Consider the following 22,313-nt stretch of genomic DNA (forward strand, 5'->3'; position numbering starts at 1 on the left):
TGGAGCGGCAGATTAAACCTGTACACCTTGTTATTGTTCTTTCATCCCATTATCCAGAGTACTCAGGCAGTTACCACAGCTACACTGCTTTATCCCTCTCCATTCCCCTGCCAACAGAACTATGGCAGGGCTTTGTGCACTGCAAGCAGAGTGCCTGAGAGACACAGAGCACTGTTAGAATTTAGACAGTAGGCATCAAAGCATACATGTGCATAGCTGGATACTGAAAAGTAAAGTGTAGCGGTTAAAAGCTGATTGCTTTGTTAAGCTGGCAAGTTTGTGATTTGAAAATTACCATTTTGCTGAGAAAACTGTGCTGGTGATGTATAGGATGTTCATCTGTTGATGCTCTGAACTTACCAGAGTCACTTCACCAGCCCAGGTGTACGGACAAACTCCAGTGGTAAGAACCCTGAGGTTCATTATGCACAGGACTCGTGTGCTACACTGATTCATGGTTCTTATTTCAGTGCAAGAAAAGTAACGCTGCTGTGTTGTGTTTTACACTAAAATATGTCATTATTGTAGTTCATCGATGCTGCAGCTGTGCTGACGGTATCAGCCCTGCAAGTGGTGTTATTTACAAAAATCAGATGCTTTCTGTGCTGCATCATGTTAGCCTCGTTGTGGGAAAAATGCCCCTGCTCTGTCTCTGTCTGAAAGCTTCTGTTGCTGTCTCCAGCAGAAACATATCAGCAATAAATTCTTGTTATGAAATCGCACTGTAGGGAGAAATCGCAGCTGTGTGAGCAGGGCTGCAGCCTGCACGACTAGAAGGAAAGATATAATGTAGAAATAGGTACCTCCATCCATGAGATAAAAGAAAATGGTACTTGGTGTCACTTAAATAAAGCTACAGTAAGTCGCACACATGTAGAAGAGGGGAAAGTGAAAAGTGCAAAGAGAAAAGCAGAGAAAACAAATGCACAGCACCGAGACCAACTGAAAGATGGAAACAGTGGAACGCAGGCAGATCCCGAGGCACGACCAGCCCGGTTTCTCTCCCTTTGCCCTTGATTGCATCACTCTGGCACGGATGCGGCACCCGGCCCGGCACCCCGAGCGCCGTGCCGTTCTCCACGGGGAGCCGCCCCGGCCGCGCTCGCACCGGACCGGCCCCGTGCGCGCTCCTTACGCAACGCGGGCGCGGAGCCGCCCGTCCGCCGCTGCCGCCCAGCACGGGAGGGGCTGCGGGGCTCGGCCGCCCGCCCCCCCCCTTCCCCCCGCGCCGCCGCCCGCGGAGCCCCCGCCGTTGGCCCGGCAACGCGCTGCTGCCTCCGCCTCCCGCAGCCGGGCCCGCGCCCCCCGCCCGGCTCCCGGCGGGACCGCCCCGCGCCGCTGCCTCCGCGGGCCGCCGGCGGGCGTCGGTACTGCGGCATCGGGCGGAGCGCGGGGCTGCGTGCCGGGAGCGGCGGGAGGGCAGCGTCCGCCTGCTGCTGGGCGGCGGGGCCGCTGCGAGAGGGCCGCGGGAGGAGCGCGGGGCTGCGGCGATGGACTGAGGCGGCGGGGACTGCCGGCCCGGCGCCGAGGTGAGTGCGTGCTGCCTTCTGCTTTCCTCCTCCTCCCTCCGTCGGCTCCGCGAGGAGCGTTTTCCTCTCGTGCGTTTCCAGAATGAAAAGGGGCTTCTGCGGGGGGAAGGAATAGATGTCGTCTTGAAACGAGCGGCGGTGGTGTTGCTCGGTGATGGAAGGGATGGTCGTCACCGTGAGGTAGGAATATTTTGCTGGTTGCAGAAGAAAAATCGTAAGGGTAGGGCGGCTGCCGCCACGGCTAAAATGACCTTCTCCAGAGAGATGTCGGCCTCCTGTCGGCTCTGCTTCAGCTCCAGCCCTTTTCATTAAACTCAGGCATCGCCCTTCCTAGCCCGGACCCCAAAACCAGTGTCCGAGCTGCCCCGAGCTGCCGCGCCGTGCTGCCGATCCCATTCGGTTGTGCCTTTGGGAGAGAACCCTCAGGCACGGCTCTGCTCTCGGGGCTGCGCAGCTCTCCGGGTGCGACCCCCGGCTGCTGAGTCCTGCAGCCGCGGCTGCTTGTTGCGAGGGTGCTCTGCTTCGTTCGTGCGTGTGAGGGATCGGGAAGTGTTATGGCATCAGTCTGCACCTGTGCACGGCTGCGGTGCTGAGCCACAAGTTCCATGGTCTGTTCGCATCTGCATTTCGAGTGAGAGATTCCTCTGTGCGCACCCAACACTTCGGTTAGCCTACAGATCTACAGATAAGTGTATATCTTTAATTTCTGGCAGTAGCACTGAGCTGAGGTTTTTTTGGCTGTTTCCCTGAAGGAGCTGCTTAATGTATTGTTGCAGCATTTGCTTGGGAGGCTGCTGACCTATCTCAGCAGCGTTTTCCTGGGCGAGATTTGAGACAACCTCATTGCTTTTCCATCCAGCTCCCTTTACATCCATTTACTGGTACTAATGTGACTCCGATTGGCTTTTATTCTGGCTCTGTGTTTTGTGCCATTGTGGGTCACAGCCGTGAAGTGGCCACTGGAAGGTCTTCTGCAGGGGTTACACAGCAGGTGAGGCAGAACCGTGGTGCTGTGGATGCCTACTTGTGGATCATGGAGTCAGAATGAGGGTGTACTCTGTGCTTCCGCGGGGAAAACTGTTTCTGACTTGATGGATGGAGAATTTGTAATCCAAGCTGATGGCTTAAGTGCCAGTACAGATAAAAGTGTGGCTTTTCTACAGCAAGGCACAAATTTGCCACCTGAAGAGACACAGGTGCAGGGATACAGCTCTGCAGAACAGAGAGGTGTTTGCCTTTAACTTAGCTGTCTCCATCAAATCATTAGGCTGGAAGCTCTTACCCAAAAGCACAGATCCCTGTCCTTGGGTAGAGGACACCGTTCCAGCGCAGGCCTACATGTACAGAAGAGCGAAATTCCAGTCTTCAGGAAACCAGTGACAAGTGAAATAAAGAGAAAACATCTCAGTCATATGGGGTATTTAGGACAAAATCTCCTTCCTTCTACCACTAAAGCACAGACTTGCGTTTTCAAAGAACCACACTTCTGTGTGCATATGCGTGCCCTCAGAAAGGCAGATTGACTCCATGTGAGGCTGCAGATTTCATTCTGGCAGTGGGCCTTATGGAGGTGAATAAATTCTGCTGCGTGAAGAATGTGCCACCTCGTCTGAGGATTATGTTCTCGTAACTTCACTGCCTGCTGGTGACAGAGCTGGCTCTTTGGGAGGCACTACTGCCTTGCAATCAGATGTATCAGGCTTTCAGTGAGTCTTGGTGTTTCAGCTACAGGCCTTGGGCTTGAATTTAACTACATTAATAATTTTATTCTAAAAATAACTAGAAAAATAGCTCTGGAGTGAAGTGAAAGTGTTCTCGTCTCAGTCTGGATTACACATTAATGGAAAAGGTACATTAGATATTAAGAAATCTAGAGTGAAGCAGAAAAAAGAAATGTGTGCCTTCTTAAGGGAATCTACCTGCTGAGATGTAGGGAAGGGGATAAGCAGAGGGATAAGGATAACAGAAAATTCAGTGGACAATAAAAGCTTAAATCCTTAAATGGCAAAGTCAGCTCTTCTTCTCCAACTTAAGCAGATAATGATTTTGACAGCAGATAGAGCCTTGGTTGATACGTAGCAATGAGGTAACATAAAGGAATAATATCTTTCGCCTCCCCCCGCCACCTAATTAAAGAAAATCACTCTCGATTCTTTTGGGCTAAATCACCATAATTGCACTTATTTCAGAAGATATTCTCCAGATTTATGCAATTGAAAATGAGAGTTGAATCTAACTAGCTCTGTGTAAAGATTTGGTCCTACTTCCATGGGACTCGCTGGAAGTTTTGTCCCTGCTGTCAGTGGGACAGTCCAGGCTCCGTATGAGCACGCAGCGTTTCATTGATCAGATTCTCCCTCTAGGATCAACAGTGTTGAACAGTTTTAAAGCAGATTTCAGTGAGGTCACAGTCTCTTTGACAAATTCACTAAGACTAGTCACAAACTCTAACTTGTGAATGATCCGTTTATCAAAGTATTAATGATTTAACCACGAGTCACAAGTGGTGTTCCCTAGGGGCAGGTATTGGGGCTTATCCTGTTTAAATATCTTTATTGATGATTTGGATGAGGGAATTGAGTGTACCCTCAGTAGGTCTGTGGACAGCACCAAACTGGGGGGAAGTGTTGATCTGCCTGAGGGTAGGAAGATCCTACAGAGGGACCTGGAAAGATTGGATCTGCAGGCTGAGTTCAACAAGGCTAAGTGCCGGGTCCTGCACTTTGGCCACAACGATGCCATGCAATGCCACAGGCTTGGGGCAAAGTGTCTGGAAAGCTGTGTATAGGAAATGGATATGGGGATTTGGTTGATGTTTGGCTGAAAGTGAACCAGCACTGTGCCCAGGTGGCCAAGAATGCCCATGGCATCCTGGCTTGTATCAGAAATAGTGTTGCCAGCAGCAGCAGGGTGGTGATCGTTCCCTGTACTCAGCTCTGGCGAGGCCACACTTTGTGCACTGTGTTTGGTTTTGGGCCTCTCACTACAGGAAAGACATTGAGACTGAAGTGCATCCAGAGAAGGGCAACAAAACTGGTGAAGGGACTGGAGCACAAATCTGATGTGGAGTGTGAACTGGAATGGTTCAGTCTGGGAAGAGAAGGCTCAGAAGAGACCTTACAGCTCTCTACAACTGCCTGAAAGGAGGTTGTGCTGAGGTGGGGGTTGGTCTCTTTTTCCATGTAGCAGTGACAGGACAAGGGACAATGGCCTCAAGTTGCACCAGGGGAGGTTCAGGTTGCATATTAGGAAGAATTTCTTCTCTAAAAGAGCGGTCAGGCGCTGGAACAAGCTGCCCAGGGAAGTGGTGGAGTCACCACTCTGGAGATATTTAAGGAAAGGGCAGATGTAGTACTTAGAGATGTGGTTTAGTGGAAGTATTGGTGGTAGGTGGATGGTTGGACTAGATGATCTTAGAGATCTTTTCCAACCTTAGTGAATCTATGATTCTACAATATTAATCTCACTGAGAAAGTTTAGGGTTATTGCTAACATACTGGCTGAGGTTATTCACCTTCAGCCATAACACCTTACTATGGGAAATAATTAACTAATTTATCTATGATAATTTTTAAACCAAATTCCTCCAAAATAAAAATATTGACAAATTTAGAAGTACTATTATTGGTTTTATTTTTAAAAAGGTTAAATTTTGTTCCTTGTAATTCCCAACATATCCAAAATAAAATCACATTTGTTAATAGTTACAATAGATTCACTCCAGCCTACTTAAGAGGAGAATTTGACCTATAATTTTTATTATATTAAAAGTTAATATTTTTATTAAGCTTTCCAGAATCAGTATTTAAGAAGCCCAATTTTCATTTGTCATATTGATGAAAGAACAATAACTGGAAATAACTAGTCTGACCCAAACCAACTACAGTTGATTCTATTCTAAAAGTCCTCTCGCAATTTCAGATACATAGTATACAAAGAATATGATGCAGAAGGGTTTATTCTGCAATTAAATCAGGAGTTGCCATAAATTAGCAATTTAAGTTATCGTAGCATTATGCCCTTGTAATCAAGAACATGATTTAACCTTTGAAATGAGAACTGCAGAGAAAAATATGCTTCTTTCTCTACTGTTGCTCTTCACTAACGCTGAAGAGTATTGGTGAAGTAAGATGGAAGAAACAGCTTATTGTTGGGCCATCATTTCTAGTAAAGTCTCCCAACATTTGTTACTATTACATAAATTTAAAACCATAACTGACAAAACACATGGCGGAATTTCAGAAGGCTGCAGCTTTCTTTGTTGTTGTTGTTTTCTTTTTTAACTTCTGCTGCTCAAAGTATTATCCAGAGTTCAGCAGAAACTCTCCCAGAGTCCCATTATTCTATTTAGCATTGGATATGTAATGGTTTTATTCAACAAATTCTATTTTCCTCTGCCCTTGTTTTATCTCTAAGCCCCGTACACCAGAGGGCTGTTTCTGGTCTAGATTGCTAAGTCATCATATCAAAAAACAAGTATGAGAACATTTCCAGGCAATTCTATGCTACAGAAATAGCCTGTGAACTCACCAGTGATCATGTTGGCCAATACAAGGACATAAAGAGGCAAATGTGAAAAGCTGAATTTAAATTCTAAATATTCATCATTTTGCCATTATATTCCTGTGCCCATAGGAAAGTTATGAAAATTTTTCTCCGCGTTGTTTTGCACACTTGGGAACCAGTAAGTGTACACAGTTCAGAAGGTTGTCTATGCAGTGTGGGGACAAATAAAACTTGTCATTATATGCCCATTCAAAATGGAATGAGATTAGCATACATGTAAAGTTACCAGATGCAAAAAAAGAATGATAAAACACAGAAAGCAAATAATCATTTTTTAGGAACTACATCTTGTTAATCCGATATTTTTACAGTCAATTTATGCAACAGTAATTCCCTGGACTTGGCAGGTGGAGGGATTATTCTCATCACTTTCAGATGCTTATAGTAGGTCATGTACATATGAGGTAGTTGGTTAGGTTTCCCTTATAGCTAATGGAGGGAAAAATGGATTCCTCCAGTGCAGTTAATCAAACTACTTTTTGACCACTGTTTTAGACTGAGATTAACTGTCCTCTGGACATGACAGTTGTCCCTATTGACTACAAAGGAAGCACAGAGTGACGAGCTCAGGGGTAGCCAGCTACATACACATGCTAAATCTGGACAGATGAGCCCTATTCTTACTGTATACTGTAAAATATAAAGGATAAAAATAGTATAATTTAACCAATTTCTAGGTAATTTTCAAGATATTTCACCATATTTTACTACTCCTACTTAACAAGCTTGTTTTCTTTGATAGTGAGTAGGCCAGCACACTCTCCTTGTCCTCTACCTGTATCTTTACAATGCTATTTTATTGTGGATGAAGGGCTCCACTAAAACAGTACAAGTAACCCAGGTCTTTTATCCAGACAGTACTTACAGCATGTATCCCCAGTGTGTTTCAACTCTCGTTCTGCATGCCTGCTTTCAGTATTTTCAAACCTTATTGAGGCAATTTAGGATGACTACCTTTATCTTCCCAAAATGCACTGACACAAACACAGACAGCATATCAAGTGTTGATACACAAACACAGTTGACACAGTTGTGTCGTGGAAAGAAAAAACACAATGAAACTGAACTGTAATCAATTCTGATGGAAGTGTCATGGCGTGGTAACAAAAACACAGCTGGATGTTTAGCTCTGAGAGGGCTTGCTGTTTGGAGAGGGTAAGTACCTGGTTATTAAACATCTTCCTTTAAAACATAAATATATATATGATTCAAATGAATAAAAAGTGTTATCAAGGAGACTGTCTTGCTTAAAATAATACGATTCATGTTAATGTCTTGTGTTTTATTTAAATAAAAAGTTTTATTCTCCAGATATCTACCAATCCATGCCATAATGTCTGAGTATTTTAGAATGTATTAACAAATTATTATTTCATTTGGATGTGGAGATACATTATCAGTTTATATAGATATGCAAAATATATTCTGTATGGATGTCTTAAGAGGAAAGAAACTGTAGTGGCTGTTAACTGTCCCTGATATTTATGTAATGGCAGAAGATTCAAACCAATACTAGTTACAATTTTTTCATATATTGTAAATGTAATTTAAAGCATTAGAATCCGTTATTAAAATAATGCTTATGATATGAATGAAATCCATTCTAAACACTGTTGCACTAGAGCATTTCTCTGTACTGCCAGTGAACTGCCAGTGAGCCCCTCCACATTTGTTCCAACTGGTTCTTGGTAGGCAGATTTTTCTCTCAGGATGCCTTTCAGTACCTGGCCTTTTAAAGTTGGTAGTCAGCATGCTAAAATAGAAACCATTTTGCACCTGGCAGATACTTTCATACTTTTATAATTGGTAAGAAGGCATTGTGCTTTCATTTTGTAATGCTCAATAATGGTAGAATCTCTCCTTAATCAGTAATTTCAGAGACATGTTTTTACCTCCTTTTCAATCCATTTATGTTCATGAACAGATAAACTTACCTTAATTCGTAATTCAGTGACATTTATGATGGTATTTAAAATTCTAAGGTTAGCCTACTTCAAGTTTGAGCAATTGTTCTATTATCACATTATTTCCGTTCCCTGCCTAGATGTGCCTAAGTCCTCTGATTGTGGTTCTTGCTGTGAGCATTCCGAAAAGCAGATCTGAACTTTGCCTCATGACTGTGATTACACAGGTGTGTAAAGTTTTTGGGTTTTTTGCATAGGTGTTCATAAGGAGAAATAGAATACTGAAGCCTTTCTTTAATTTTCTCAAGTTATAGGAACATCAACAGGGCAGTAATTTCAACAACTTATTAATTCAGGAGATTGTTTGTTGTTTCAAATGTGGTCAGACTGTAGGCTGACATGCACAGTTCCTGTATCAGAACAGTATTCTTTACTTCCACAGGTCAATTAAATATACAGTGGTCGAAAAAAATGAAAATATCAGGTATCAAAATCAACAAGAGGAAGGAATCTATGTCGTTTAACACTGCAGATTACAATTCTGTATTTTCCCAGAGAGGACTAATTGTATGCTGCCGTGCCAAACAGTTCAATGAAGTAGAAGTCAAAACACTGGTGAACTAATAACCTACCACCAAGGCAAATCATTTCACTATTGATTCTGTTATAGTTGTGTTCTCAGCCAGTGCAAGGGAGTTATAAACTTAAATTCAGTGCTTATAGAGAATATTCCCCTGGTCTGTGACAAGACAAGCCTCTCTCCACACTGTGTTGTTTGTTTAAGCAACTGTGCTTTTTCTCCCTTCTGCAGCCAAGGATACCAGGAAGAGCCACTGCTGTTGTGGACTCTTGGGATCATACCTGGAAACTCAAAATTCAGGCTGAGGTTCAGACAGCTCTAAAGTGAAGGCTGGATCATGAAAAAACATTTCCCCAAATCAGATTTTAAACTAAGCATGGTGCAGTAGAACTACATGAAATTCTCTGTATTTTTGGTCAATTAATATTACTTTTTATTTTTGTCTTCCTTCTGACACTGGCAAACAATGAACGCTGAATTAAAAATGCTGTAATATCCTAATCTGGAAATCATTTAGGCAGGATAATTTCTGTAGGAATTGATCTAAAAGAAATGGGTAACTCCTACTGTAACTGAAATACCAAACACTTCAAAGTTGGACACTCAGTCACATGGAATTCTTCAAGTGTGCAGTGAACTTAATTAACAAACAAAGGTGAAGTTCTCAGTGAGCAGAACAGTCATCTTCCTTCTTAACAAGCTCTCTGAATCATTCTACTAGTAATGGTATTTTACTTTGGGAGAATTTCACCCAAGTGACGTTCAAGTGAATACCCAGAGAGTAAGGTACTCTCTCATGATTCTACAGTCCAAATTACTTCTATACTTTTCCTCCAGTCTTTCATAAGAATTAAATGGAAAAGGCTGACTGAATGGAAGTTTATAGTAACCTACAAAAAAGCACTTAAAAGACGGACAAGCACTGAACAATTACTCAGGATCATCTGCTACCTCTGAAATGCGGGAAAAAACCTTGCTCAAGAAAATACCTGTATTTAAAGAAATCATCTGATCAGGGCAGTGACCAACTGAAAAGGCAACAATTCTGGTTCTTTTTCACTAGTGGGAAAGTACAGATCGCTGCCTATGAAAGCCAGTGCAGTCCCCATTCCATATTCAGCAGTAAGCCTGAACTAAAGAATTTATGTTATGCTAGAGATGTGTCCCTGTTGTATTCTGAAGAAGCTTACTGGAGGCAAATTTAAGTTTGGTTGCCAGAATCAAGAAAGGCTAAATTTGATTAAACATCTGAGTGAACGTAAGAACTTCTGCTGATGGTGTCACTTTTCAGCCCTCACTGAAAAAAACTTTGGAGCAATGTAATGCAGACATTCTCCTCTTGCTGTCAAATTATTGTTGAATATTGTTGTCTTCTGATCAAAACTAATAAAAGTGCCATTTAAACTGCCCTGCCTTGCATAGTCAGCAAAACAATATTGAATAACACTGGGCAAATATCTCAATTATTTTGAAAAGTAATTTTTTAAATAAAACTCTAACTTGCTTTGCCTGTGTCAGAGTAAATTATATATAAGAGGTGTACGGTCCCAGAAGTTCACCTACTTTGTGATGACACAAGAAAATATTTTTGAGAGAATTCTGCATGTGTTACTGTCTTGATCAAGCAGAGTATTTTGGTGTATTTGGACAGCGTCTCATTCTGGTGTTGTTTGTTTCCAAATATAGATAGTCCACGATTAAGCAAAGGTTATCTACATAACAGTACTTTTGGATTCCAGATACTTAATGTTCTCAGTCAAGAATTAAGATTTATCAGTCAAGAATTATTCACAGAACTCATCAAAATCTTACATAAGTCGATTCAAGAAAATAATGAAGTGCTTGTGAAGGAGTGTTAAATAAACATTTTTGTAACGGAGGCCAGATGGAATCCTGTCAGTCTGTAGCTGTTCATATTCAGCAATAAGAGATGAAGTGCAAATGCAGTTTTTTTTAGACACACTGGTTATTATCTGTCTTCACATAGGATGTGAAAAAGATTTACACATTTGATGAAGTTATATTAAGAGCATATCAATCTCATCATTTACTTGATAACTGCATCTGTTTAGTCAGAATCATCAACTGTAGATTCCATATTTTTAAAAATGTAATTTAAAAGGGTATTTCAGACTTATCTTGTTATAAAATCCCTGTGAAATCCTATTTTTCTCTACAAATAATTTATCTACCTTGTATTAGGATTGGTCAGAGACAGGTGGAGATCAACAGAATACAAACAGCACAAGACCTAGATTAAAAGATTTCAGAAAATTATATTTCACCTTGATGGAGAAGCTCTCTTTTGCAAACAGTACAAAAGAGGAAAAGGGGCAGTTAATGTTATTGTTATGAAGAGCAGTCATTTACACTACTTAGTGATGGATACGAGTAACACAGTCTAAAATTTTATCTCCTTCTTAAGGACTGACAAAAATTGTCTCCAAAGAGTCAGTGAGACAAAATCAATGTTGCATTGACATTCCGTTTTCTTATTCTGCTACTTCTGTGTTATTCCCATGCCTCTAAAATAAGAAAACTGCTTAAAACTTGTAGTGGATATTTTCCTAACACATGGAACCCTCAGAAGACAAAGGGGATAACAGGAGTTGCTTCCAATTTTCCTTCTAAACTACGTTGTGCAAAAGATAGTTAGAGATGTGACTGCTAGTGCACATGGATTTCAGCAGCATTGCCTCTTAATGGGATTGCTGCCAGCTGGTAGAACTTGAAACAAAACTCAAATTGCTTTCAGATGGGTGAAGGGGTCAGTAATTTCTTTTGTCTCCTTTTAGTTGAGGTGGAAAGGTGACTTACTTGGCATTTTTGTAGAGTTAAAAATCTTATTTTTCTTGGTTTTTGGGATGTTTGTAACTTTTGGGGTAGATACTGCATAATGAGTTGTTCTTCTAAGTAGAATTCTGTGAGAAATTTTTCAGTATCAGAAGAGGGAAAAAAGCACAAAATTTGTAAGAGTTGTAAAAGGCACTAAGAGGCAGTACTCATTGTCTTTTCCTCCTTACAATACTGGCTGTGATATCTCAATTTAAAAGTCTTGAGGTATGCTCTAAATGAACCATGGCAAACCAAAATCTACACTTCTAAGCACAATGATCCTGAAAGGCTGCAAGGTGTTACCAGGCTAGAACTGGTGTGATATTGTGTTGAGGGACATGGTTTAGTGGGAGCTATTGGGAATAGGTGAACGGTTGGACTGGATGAGCTTTTAGGTCTTTTCCAACCTTGGTGATTCTATAATTCTATGATTCTATGATATGTAACTGAAGGTATCTAGAAATGGACAGCTGAAAACGCATAAAAACTCCCCAGCCCACTTCTGCTGAGTAATCTGAGCAGTCTCAGAAGCTGTCATATACTTGACATAGTTTTGAAGACAAGCTGTCATTCTGTCATGTATTGTGAGTATTGCCCCACAGTTGGTAAACTTGCTTTGTGGGTTAGAGTGAATTTGGAAGCTGGAAGACATCCAGCTGCAGTAGCTTTTGCACTGTTTTGACCTGCTGTGCCTCACTGAGAAAGTTGTGTATGACCTTCATGTTGAGGTATGGATGCATTCTGAACAACTGCCAGCATGTATATTATTTCTTACCCAAAATATGTTTCCCTTAATTGTTTTTACAACAGTGGATATTGAGAAAAAAAGAAATAACTTCTCAGCTTTTTTTTTCTTGCCTATCACATAGGTGTAAAATGTGGAACGCCAACTAGAATTGCTAGGAATCTAGTGGTAAAATTTTAGCTTTACGTGCTATTTTAGTACTGTGATACAGTGATACCACAAGCAGGTTTTGGCTTTTTTTGCTAATACTAGAAATGAGAATTGAATAACTAAGGATTTATTGCTGAATAATGAATAAACTAACAGCTAGATTAGCACCTTTCAGCTTTAAGATAATTTTAGGTAGTACCACAGCTATTTGAGTCAAAAAGAAATGTCACTGAGAGTAAAGAGTAAAGAGAACAAAAGAGCAGACGTTTGAAATGTTGCTGTTAAGACTTGTGCTGCGGGTGCTTAGTAACTTTGTCTGCTATGTGAAACTCTCATTTAAGCTCTTAGGACTGCTTCACACAGAAAAAGTACCTGCAAATTACTCTTTCTTACTGTTAAATGTTGCAGTGGATCAGTTCTTAGTACTTGATTCAAGAGCTTATCTAAGCAAAGTGAATGAAATAAGGATCACAAAATGGCGAGAGAACTGTAATTGAGTACCTTGATAAGGAAGGAGATAATGCTGGTAGAGCTGTGATAGAAAAAGGAAACTTTTCTGGCTTCAGCATAGGACAACTTGTACAACCAGAATGCAATTATTTGCAGACAGGGTTTAATGGACTACTGAAGATGTCACAGGTTTTAGTAAAAACACTGAAACTGTGGTTGTATGGGTAGGGAGTTAGCAGGAGTATAGGGAATAAAAAAATAATACCTATCATTAGGTGGGAAGGAATCTGCTGAAAATGTGCCCAGACTTATTTTGCTACCTGTTGAACTTTAAAATACTGAAAATTAATCAATAGACAATACCTACTCTCATATTTTTGTTATAGACAAAAAACATATTTATGGAATGATGCGAAAGTGATTCATAGGATAGTGACAAAATGTGCATAGCCCTACAAATGTATGGAAACATCTTGTTTCTGTCATAGTGTGATTAAAAATCTCTGTGGTCAGATTTTTCTCGTGCTTGCGTAAGCTTGAGCCTGAACAAACACATTGTAAATACCAACAGAAGTCAGGCTTGGAACATGTGCGTACAGATGGAAGTTAATGTTAAATCACAGTAATACTGATAATGCTTCTGTATCTCCAAATAACACAGTAAATTATGAGATCGTATAGAAACCCGAATCTGAAAGTTTCACAGAATTGACTATTTGTATCTATTCTTACAAAAGGGTGTGGATATTGATTCACAAGAGCAGTATGGATCATTACTAAGTACTATTTTTTCATCAGTAAAACTCTGTGCATCGCTAATTGTTAAGCATCCTGCCAGCAATATTTTAAAATACAGAGCATTACATTTACTTTCACCTGTTGAAAACATGGTACAGGCTTGTATCAATGCCCACTGAAGTAAACTAAAAGCTTTCATTTAACAGTAGGTAGATCATAACCATAGCACTTCATAGGGTTTGGGGGTTCTTTATTACTGTTTTTCCCTTTAGCATTGACAGTGGTATTTATTCTGCTGAGAAAAATCTAGATGTTCTCATTCCAAAGTGTTACTTAACATAGGTTGCTATTTCAGCACAACTGCCTAGAGTTCCTTTACTCATATTGCAATCATGTTTAGTGCCAACTAAAAATATTCTTGATCTCAGTAGAAAAACTGAGGTTGATTAAGAAAAAACCTAACATTATCTAAGAAACGTTGGTCTCTCATGGGGATGAACAGTGAAAAATGTGCCAAGAGTGTAACTATAGATACTTGCACTGAACTTAAGCCAGAAGAGTGCTTGTTGTCCTTTGTCATCCAAGGCTAAACTCATCAGTAGTACCTCATATGCCTCATATGTAAAATGTTCTGAAGTTAATATACATCTAGATGGCAAGGCAAAATGTACAAAAACTACCAGCTTAGATTTTTAAACCAGGAGTTGGTCATTGTGCAGTGCTGTACTTACATGCTAAACTCTGGCTGCAGAATTGTTTTGTATGGAAGTACATCTGCTTTTTGGATAGAGCCTAAAGCACTTTCACGTCCAACATAGAACATGGACAACTTCCTTCACCTTGTGTGATTTTTTTCTTTTAGAAGTCTCCTCTGGATTAGAGGGAGGATAACTGCGGTAAGGGCTCAGCTGTCCGAGGTGCACCTGCTGAAGTTCTTGTATGCAGCAGAATTGTAAGGCTGTCAAAGCTTCTAAATTTCAAAAGAGAAGCAGAATGAGACCATGCGTGGGCTGCAGCTGTAATCTGTGCCTGGTAGCATGCAAGTCTTCTCCCATGAGTCACGTTTCGTAGAACACTGGATTCTGTTCAGCCTCGTGTGTGTGTTTGTTGTTGTCCTGGGTTGTGGTCTAATACTTCTTCCACTCTTCATCTCCCCTTCTGAGGATAATATCATGTTTAATTTGAATTGCGAAGATGGATCCTAAGAATTTCACAATTCCCTTTTGATAAAGTTCATATGATTAATTTTTTATGTGGCACAAGACTGGAAATTGCTGTCTACACTACCCACCAAATTCATCCCTGATAATAGCACTGATTCTTCTGCCGGTATTCACACCATTGTGTCCTTTCTCTTGAGTGAGGAACAGCATTTTTATCCACTTTTATGACTTGCTGTGAGGATGGTATCTTCAGCGTGATTGTCCGGTGTTCTTTGTATTTTTCCCTGAATTAGATCATCGTGAGATTTACTGGCTTTATTCTTTCATAATCCTGCTTTCCTTTTCTACCGTTTTCCATTTTGATCAGCTCCTTGATGCCTTCCTGCATCATGTTGTTCTTTTCTTATGCTTTTTGAATTACTATCTCCTAACTGCAGTATGCAACTCCTACATTCCTTTTTTGACTTCAGCTCATGTTGACAAGTTGCTGCTCAAGTGTACTCATTCAATGTATGTCTGTTTTTCTAATTTTTTTTCTTCGCTGTGTAACATTTCTCATTCTCTGTTGCTTAGTTTCCAGCTTGAACTGTCATGTTTCCAGCTTATTCATTCCATGCTTTCACTCAGTCTTTCCATGAATTCAGTGTTGATCACTTCAATTGAAATCATTTCCCACATTTTGCTTTCTTTGCTTCTAAAGCCTTGTTCTGTCCCTCATGGTAAGGTCCACCTTGCTGACTGTTGGCCCTTATTCATGCTTAGCAGTGGCTTTTTTCCTAGTAAAACCATTAAGGAAAAGATCTGATCTCCCAGCTGTCTTTTTCCACGATGGACTTACGCTGTCCTTTTTTCATTTTTCTAGTGTAAATGAATGCCCTATGTGCAGACCCACCTTTACAACTTCTGAGTCAATCAATTTCTACCAGCTTTCTTTTTCCCTCACTATACTTTAACCATCATCACAGATAAGAATCATCTCATTTTCATTGCTTCCATTTACTGGAGCACCTTCTACTTGCCTCTTGCTTGGACTTGAGCTTCAGTCTTTGACTCTTAACTGGTTGCTTAGACCGTATTGTTTTGATTTTTTTAAATACTTTTTGAAACAAAACCCTTCTTGTTTTGAGGACACTATTATCTGTGCTTGGGTGCTCAAGTTTTTGCTACAGAGATTCTGATTTGGACCTCAGGTTAGATTATATCTGTCACTGGAACAATTCAATACAAGCATGGTTTTTCTCTTTCATGTGGTTTTCTTTTCACAAGGCTATATTGTCATCTTGTTTCAAATCCCTCCAGATCTCTTCTGCTATGATAACTAGCAATACTTCCCTGTGTTTTAATAAGGTATTGTGTGCAATTAGGTTGGGCAAGTAATACCAAATTTGCCACCTTATTAATGATCAAACACAGTGTTTACTATTTTTTTTTCCAAAGTAATAATCACCTCCTTAAGCTCTCTAAGATTTCTGAAACAGTAATCTCCTTTTCCAGTGGTATGTGAGTCCTAGTTCATGAATAGACCACAAATGAACTATGATAACAGATGATAAAGGCTAAACAACTCTAATGAAGCCATAACCTACACTGCTGTCATCACCTGAGCTGTGTCCAAACCACTGATGCTGGTACTGACTGGGTACTGCTTTTAGTTTGTTGCTGTGTTACAAATTTCTAAATGAGTCTGATGTTCGTATGTCCCTAAAGCAGCTGCTGTGTGTTGCTTCTTCTCTTGTCTAGCAGCCAGGATTTTCTGCACACCCACTGTTAGACACACTGTACTATTCTTGTAATATTTCATTCTTTATGGAAGTCTAAAGGTCAGCTCTGAAATGGCCATGGTGGGAGATTCTGGTCTTAGTTAAACTACTGTGAAATACAGGAGATCATATGCAGCCACTGATGCTACTTTTCATCAACGTAAGTCAGAACTGTTGAATTTTTGACTCTCTTCATGAACCATTTGGTATTACGTACTGGTAGTGTTGACATTTCACACTACCTTGGGGTTGTTTGGAGTCAGTGAAACAGGTCATGATTTAAAATACCTACCAAGGGTCAATAGTATTTAGGTATTAACGCTTTGTATGATTTATGTTTCCTACTTCCTGAAGTAAGCAAGATGTGCATAGTTAAAAGGAAAAATAAAATAACTAATAGTTAGAGACCACTCAAATGTGGTCTTGGTCATAGCTGAGCTGATGCAAAATTCTATGCTATTAACTGCAGATGACAATCTAGCTTTGTACAAGCAGGGCCTGAATACTTGTTTTATAAAGAATGCATTGTGTTCACTATAAATTCTTATGTTTCCACAAAACTTGGATCAAATGTACATGGTAAGCTTTGATGGGGTAATAAGCTTAGCTGGTGAACAGTACTGACTAGCATAACTTGTATTTAGATACTGCTGAAGTATGTTGGATGTTTTCCAAACAACAGACAAAAATGGGATGTTTACACCTATGAATATGCAACAGATTTTCTGCAGTGAGACACTTTGAGATACTATATTTTATCTGGATCTCTGGGCTGAGGCCAGTGGGTTGAAGTTCAACAATACTATGTGCTGGATCCTGCACTTTGGCCACAACAACCTCAAACCTTGAGTATTGTGTTCAGTTTCGGACACTTCACTATAAGAAAGACCTTGAGGCCCTGAGGCTCATCCAGAGAAGGGCGACAAAACTGGTGAGGGGTATGGAGCACAAGTCATATGGGGAGCGACCGAGGGAACTGGAATGGTTCAGTCTGGAGAAGAGAAGGCTCAGAAGAGACCTTATAGCTCTCTACAACTGCCTGAAGGGAGGTTGTGCCAAGGTGGGGGGTTTGGCCTGTTCTTCTGCTTAACTACAATAGGATTAGAGGGAATTGCCCCAGGTTGCAGCAGGGAAGGTTCAGATTGGATGTTAGGAAAAATGTCTTCTCTGAAAGAGCAAAGAGCTCTGGAATACAGAGCTATGGAATGAGCTGCTTAGGGAGGTGGTTGATTCACTGTCCCCAGAGGAGTTCAAGAAACATTTAGATGTTGTACTAAGGTATGTGGTTTAGTGAGGAAATATTGATGGTTGGTGGATGTTTGGACTAGATGATCTGAAGGTTGTTTCCAATGTTGGTGATTGTACGATGCTATCTGCTCAGTCTACATACTGATAGGCGTACAGAGACTGCGTGTAATGGCAAATTAGTTTCTCCGGGTTTTCCACTATTTCTTTGTGAAATGTCCTTCTACTGTGTATCCCTAGCTGGCAATTCTAATAGATCTCCATTTTTCTGTATAATCATGATGAGAACCTATCAGAACTACCAACAGTTTTCCCAGAAAGTATGCTGGAAGCATTTATGGCAACGTGTACATTCATAGTGATCTGGAAATCACAAGGAGTCACAGGAATGAGTGGCACATTGGAGAACTTCTTAGGATATTTCACATACTGTTTTCTTGAATGTGTCCAGAGTTCCATTTATCTTTGCAGTGATATAATGCTCTCCTCAATACAGTGGTACCAATCTGTGCTGGCTCATCCTGGTAGTCATGAATTTTATCCAGGTCTACAATGGTTCAACTACCTATCTGCCTTAAGCAGGGTTAGAGATAGGAAGGGATTTAAAGATAAATATAGAATCAGTGAAAGTATTTAAGAGTGAGTGGTAGACAGCAAGCTCAACTGTCCACAGCTAACGTCCCAGGAAACTTCAGGAGAAAAATGTAAACCTGCAGCCTTTATACCTTTCTCTCTGATGTTAAGGGATCATTAATGATTGTTTTGTTTGTCATTTTTAGGTAGAGGCTTCACATTCTTGGACATCTTCAAAAATATATATTAAAAACTGCTGAAAAGGGATGTACTATGTTGCAAGAACTTGCCTAATGACAAGATGCTGTTATAGAACTCTAGAACCCAGAAAAGCGTAACTGTGGGGCCTGAGATCTGAAAGCAGGCACAGACACTTTACCATCACATCTGCCCGCCCATCATAAACTAGATGAGATCTGTAAGTTATGTGAAAAATCCCCAGAGAGAAAACTATGTAGGGAGAAAACTGCAAAAAACAGATGCTAAGATTAGGATGGCAAGGGAAGGTATGTCTGTAAAAGTGAATCATCCCATGATGTAAGTGATGTTTAAAAAGGAAAAATATTGTTAAATCCAGTGCTCCAATTTCAAATACTTAATCTACATATGATTATTTTTGAATGTTGGAATGTTTCCTGCCCAATAAGGGTTTTATCATTATGCTTAAGAAAGTAAAAGTAAAGTGCAAGAAGCTTCAAGTAGTTGTAGCTCAGTTTCTTTTCCCATAAAAGTTAAAGATGAAGCAGCTGGCCTGGATCATTCTGTCCATTTCTTACTAGTGTGGAATCATCCTCTTCAGTATGCATTTTTTGCTTCATCCCATCTATATAGAAATGCTAGTAACTTCATGCAGGAAGAACTTCAAATGACTTTCTAGGATAACATTTAAAGTGGGGTTTGAGAGACAGTCTTATTAAAATGCAATGGAAATAGTATTTGTTTAGTAGGTTTTACCATTTTGTTAAACCCACCTCTAAGAATATCTCAGTGGCGTGCAGTTTAGTTAGTAAGAAAGAAAAGCTCACCGAAGAGACCCTACAGACAGAAGTAGACAGACAGTGAGGTAGGGCCAGCATACAATAAGGAAAGCGTGACTGCTGGTGCTCAAAGCTCAGTGAGAGCAGCAAGCCCTTCCTAGAAAAAAAGACAAGTCACCAATCAGCTGTTTCCTTTTGTGAGAGGTAACTGCTTCCTGCTGTTCCTTCTGCAGAGTTCCAACTAGTAAGCTTAAACCCTAATTTGGGAAAGTTGCTCTAACAGTAACTGCAAAGATTTCAGACCTTGCTTTGGATAGGATTTCCTGTGCTTCTTTTTCATGAAATCTTTACCTTCTGGTCATTTTTTCCTGCCTCTCCCAGAATTTTTGCAGGAAAAAAATGGAAGTGGCTTAGCCAATGTTAGCTTTGCTAGGGAAAAAAGCTTACAAAGTTTGTGACAGTAGTATATCATTTGATATACTGTTGATTATGCAGGTAGGAGGCTTAACAGTTCCATTCTTGCAAGGAGAAGGAATACGTTGCCATATTCTGCAAATATCAGTAACTTTCTCTCTTTCACAAAATCATGAAGAAAACTTAATCGCTTCCTTTTGCTTCCTAATTTAGTTACTTAAATGTTCAGTACAAACAAAACAGAAAAGATGAAAGAAAACTCAGGAGAACATCTGAGTACAAGATATTGATATAAATAGAGAGGCTGGGAAAAGTAGTTGTGATTGTTTCATTTTTCTGCTTCAGGAAAACCAGTCAGAACAGGACCGTGCAGGAAAAGCACTGCCATAAGCTCTTGCTGAGGGAGAAATTGGGACACAGCTCAGTGCTGTTTGTTTTCATGTAGGTTTAGATAATAAAACACAGAAGGCTGAAAAGGAGACTTGATTTACTATTGTTCAGAAACCACATTTTCTTAGGTCTGCGAGTTTCAGCTGTCCCTACATTATTGCTGGGATTTTGAATTTTTGTTTTTCTTTATGTGTATTTCCATCTCTATTTTCCAGTTGAGATAATAAAAGGTTTCGAAGTCTAGAAGAGGAGAAAACAGCGAGCAGTTTACAGCAGGGAAGCAGTCTCTCACTTCATTCACTTCTTTCTCTCGTTGTTTGGCAGGTGGAAAGCACAGGCTTACAGAACTGAGTTGAATCAGCTGAAGAAGTGAGAGCAGAGAAACAACAAATGCAGTACGACTGAAAAGAGTGTCAACATTATCTAGCAGCATCACCACAGCAACCAGAAAATACAGTTAGAAGACGAGGGCTAGAGCAGCGAAGGTGAAAGTGCAGCTCCTTACCTTTGGACAGAAGGCAGCAAAATAATTATGCAGAACAGAAAAGAATATTTGATGGATCTAGCCAAACTGTGGCAAAGGGAAGTGTCCCTTCATTAACAGGAATGTGCCACTGTTTATGCACTGTAAAGGGGAGTGCCATGAGATTTACTGAAGAGACTTTTTCTGTGGTTGCCTATCTACACATGTTTGCACCCCTGCTGGCACTGAATTAGGTGGTACAAGCCTCTTGGACCAGTAGGTATTGGATTTTTCTTCCCCGTACGAGGTGTACCTGGCACGAGAGCTGATAGACACCACAGATCTTTCTTAGAGACACAAAGAACTGAGACAATCTCCAGCCTTCCCTTTCTGTAACAGCCTGCTATACCATGGGATGTAGGCAAAGCTCTGAGGAGAAAGAGGCAGCGCGGCGGTCCCGTCGGATTGACCGCCACCTGCGCTCTGAAAGCCAGCGCCAACGAAGAGAGATCAAGCTGCTTCTCCTGGGCACCAGCAACTCTGGGAAGAGTACTATTGTGAAGCAGATGAAAATCATTCACAGTGGTGGCTTTAATTTGGAGGCTTGTAAGGAATACAAACCTCTGATTATCTATAATGCAATTGACTCCCTCACACGCATCATTCGGGCTCTAGCTACGCTTAAGATAGAATTTCATAACCCTGACAGAGCATATGATGCTGTGCAGCTCTTTGCCCTGACAGGTCCAGCTGAGAGCAAAGGCGAGATCACCCCTGAGCTTCTGGGAGTCATGAAACGGCTCTGGGCAGATCCAGGTGTGCAGGAGTGCTTCTGCCGCTCCAACGAGTACCACCTGGAGGATAATGCTGCATACTACTTAAATGACCTAGAAAGGATTGCAGCACTGGACTACATCCCTACCGTGGAAGATATTCTGCGTTCTCGGGACATGACCACAGGGATTGTAGAAAATAAGTTCACGTTCAAAGAGCTGACTTTCAAAATGGTGGATGTGGGTGGACAGAGATCTGAACGCAAAAAATGGATCCACTGTTTCGAGGGGGTTACAGCAATAATTTTCTGTGTGGAGCTGAGTGGATACGACTTGAAGCTGTATGAAGATAACCAAACAGTAAGTACATCTTCTGCTCCCTAATCCCCTTTTATTTCTCTTCCCTTCCCTTCCCCCTCATGAGCTTGATTACTTTCGTTTACTTGGCTACTTTTCCCTCACTGTGTTAGATTTTCAAAATGTATTTATTTACTGTTGAGATTCTTCTCGAGTGACAGCAGAAATTTGTTAGGTTTATTTGGGTAAGTAATTATTCCAAATGTCACAAAAAACAGTAGACATCTTGATGTACAGAATGGGTAACTTGGACACTGTGGGCATTGTTTTGCAAATCCTGGGTAACTGAATCTGAAATACCAATGAGTACCAGTTGTGTCCCCCATTCCTCCCTCCTGCTTTTTCTTCACTGGGATTTTCAATCAAGATTTGGGATAACATAAAATTAGTTTAAAACAAAAACCCAAATAAGGAACTTTAACATTAGCTTTAGCTGTTTTTGTTTATGCGGTTGGCTTGCCTCGTCCAATGAATATTCCCTTTCAATACTATTGTTAGTCTCTGGTTTGCACAGCACACAAATAGAGTAACTATGGAAATATATAAGTACACTTACAGATGTACAACTATGTGTTTGTAACAACATTCTATTTGCTTGAGATAACACAGGGTTTTATTTGAAGTTATATCTTGATGGACATGTAAAATGTAATGCCTAAGAGATGGGAGTTTGTGGGTAAGGCTAGGAACAAACAAGGATT

At 40.6% G+C, this 22,313-nt stretch overlaps 2 protein-coding genes across 3 annotated transcripts in view; one reads left to right on the forward strand and one right to left on the reverse strand.

Annotated features, from left to right (window-relative positions):
• The window catches only part of RSPH14 (radial spoke head 14 homolog), a 70,163-nt gene that overhangs the window by 14,020 nt on the left and 33,830 nt on the right, over positions 1 to 22,313 (reverse strand). The gene's annotated exons all lie outside the window — the stretch shown is intronic.
• GNAZ (G protein subunit alpha z) overlaps positions 1,360 to 22,313 on the forward strand; it is a 45,667-nt gene continuing 24,713 nt past the window's right edge. Inside the window, exons 1-3 of one of the 2 annotated variants that reach the window (XM_048963766.1) lie at positions 1,360 to 1,529; positions 8,140 to 8,226; positions 20,344 to 21,615. In XM_048963766.1, coding sequence (XP_048819723.1) covers positions 20,893 to 21,615 — 723 coding nt within the window. In that variant the 5' untranslated portion in view covers positions 1,360 to 1,529; positions 8,140 to 8,226; positions 20,344 to 20,892. The remainder of the gene's footprint in view (positions 1,530 to 8,139; positions 8,227 to 20,343; positions 21,616 to 22,313) is intronic. The other variant, XM_048963765.1, reaches the window with a different exon arrangement.

Source organism: Lagopus muta, chromosome 17 (assembly GCF_023343835.1).
Source record: "Lagopus muta isolate bLagMut1 chromosome 17, bLagMut1 primary, whole genome shotgun sequence".
NCBI lineage: Eukaryota > Metazoa > Chordata > Aves > Galliformes > Phasianidae > Lagopus > Lagopus muta.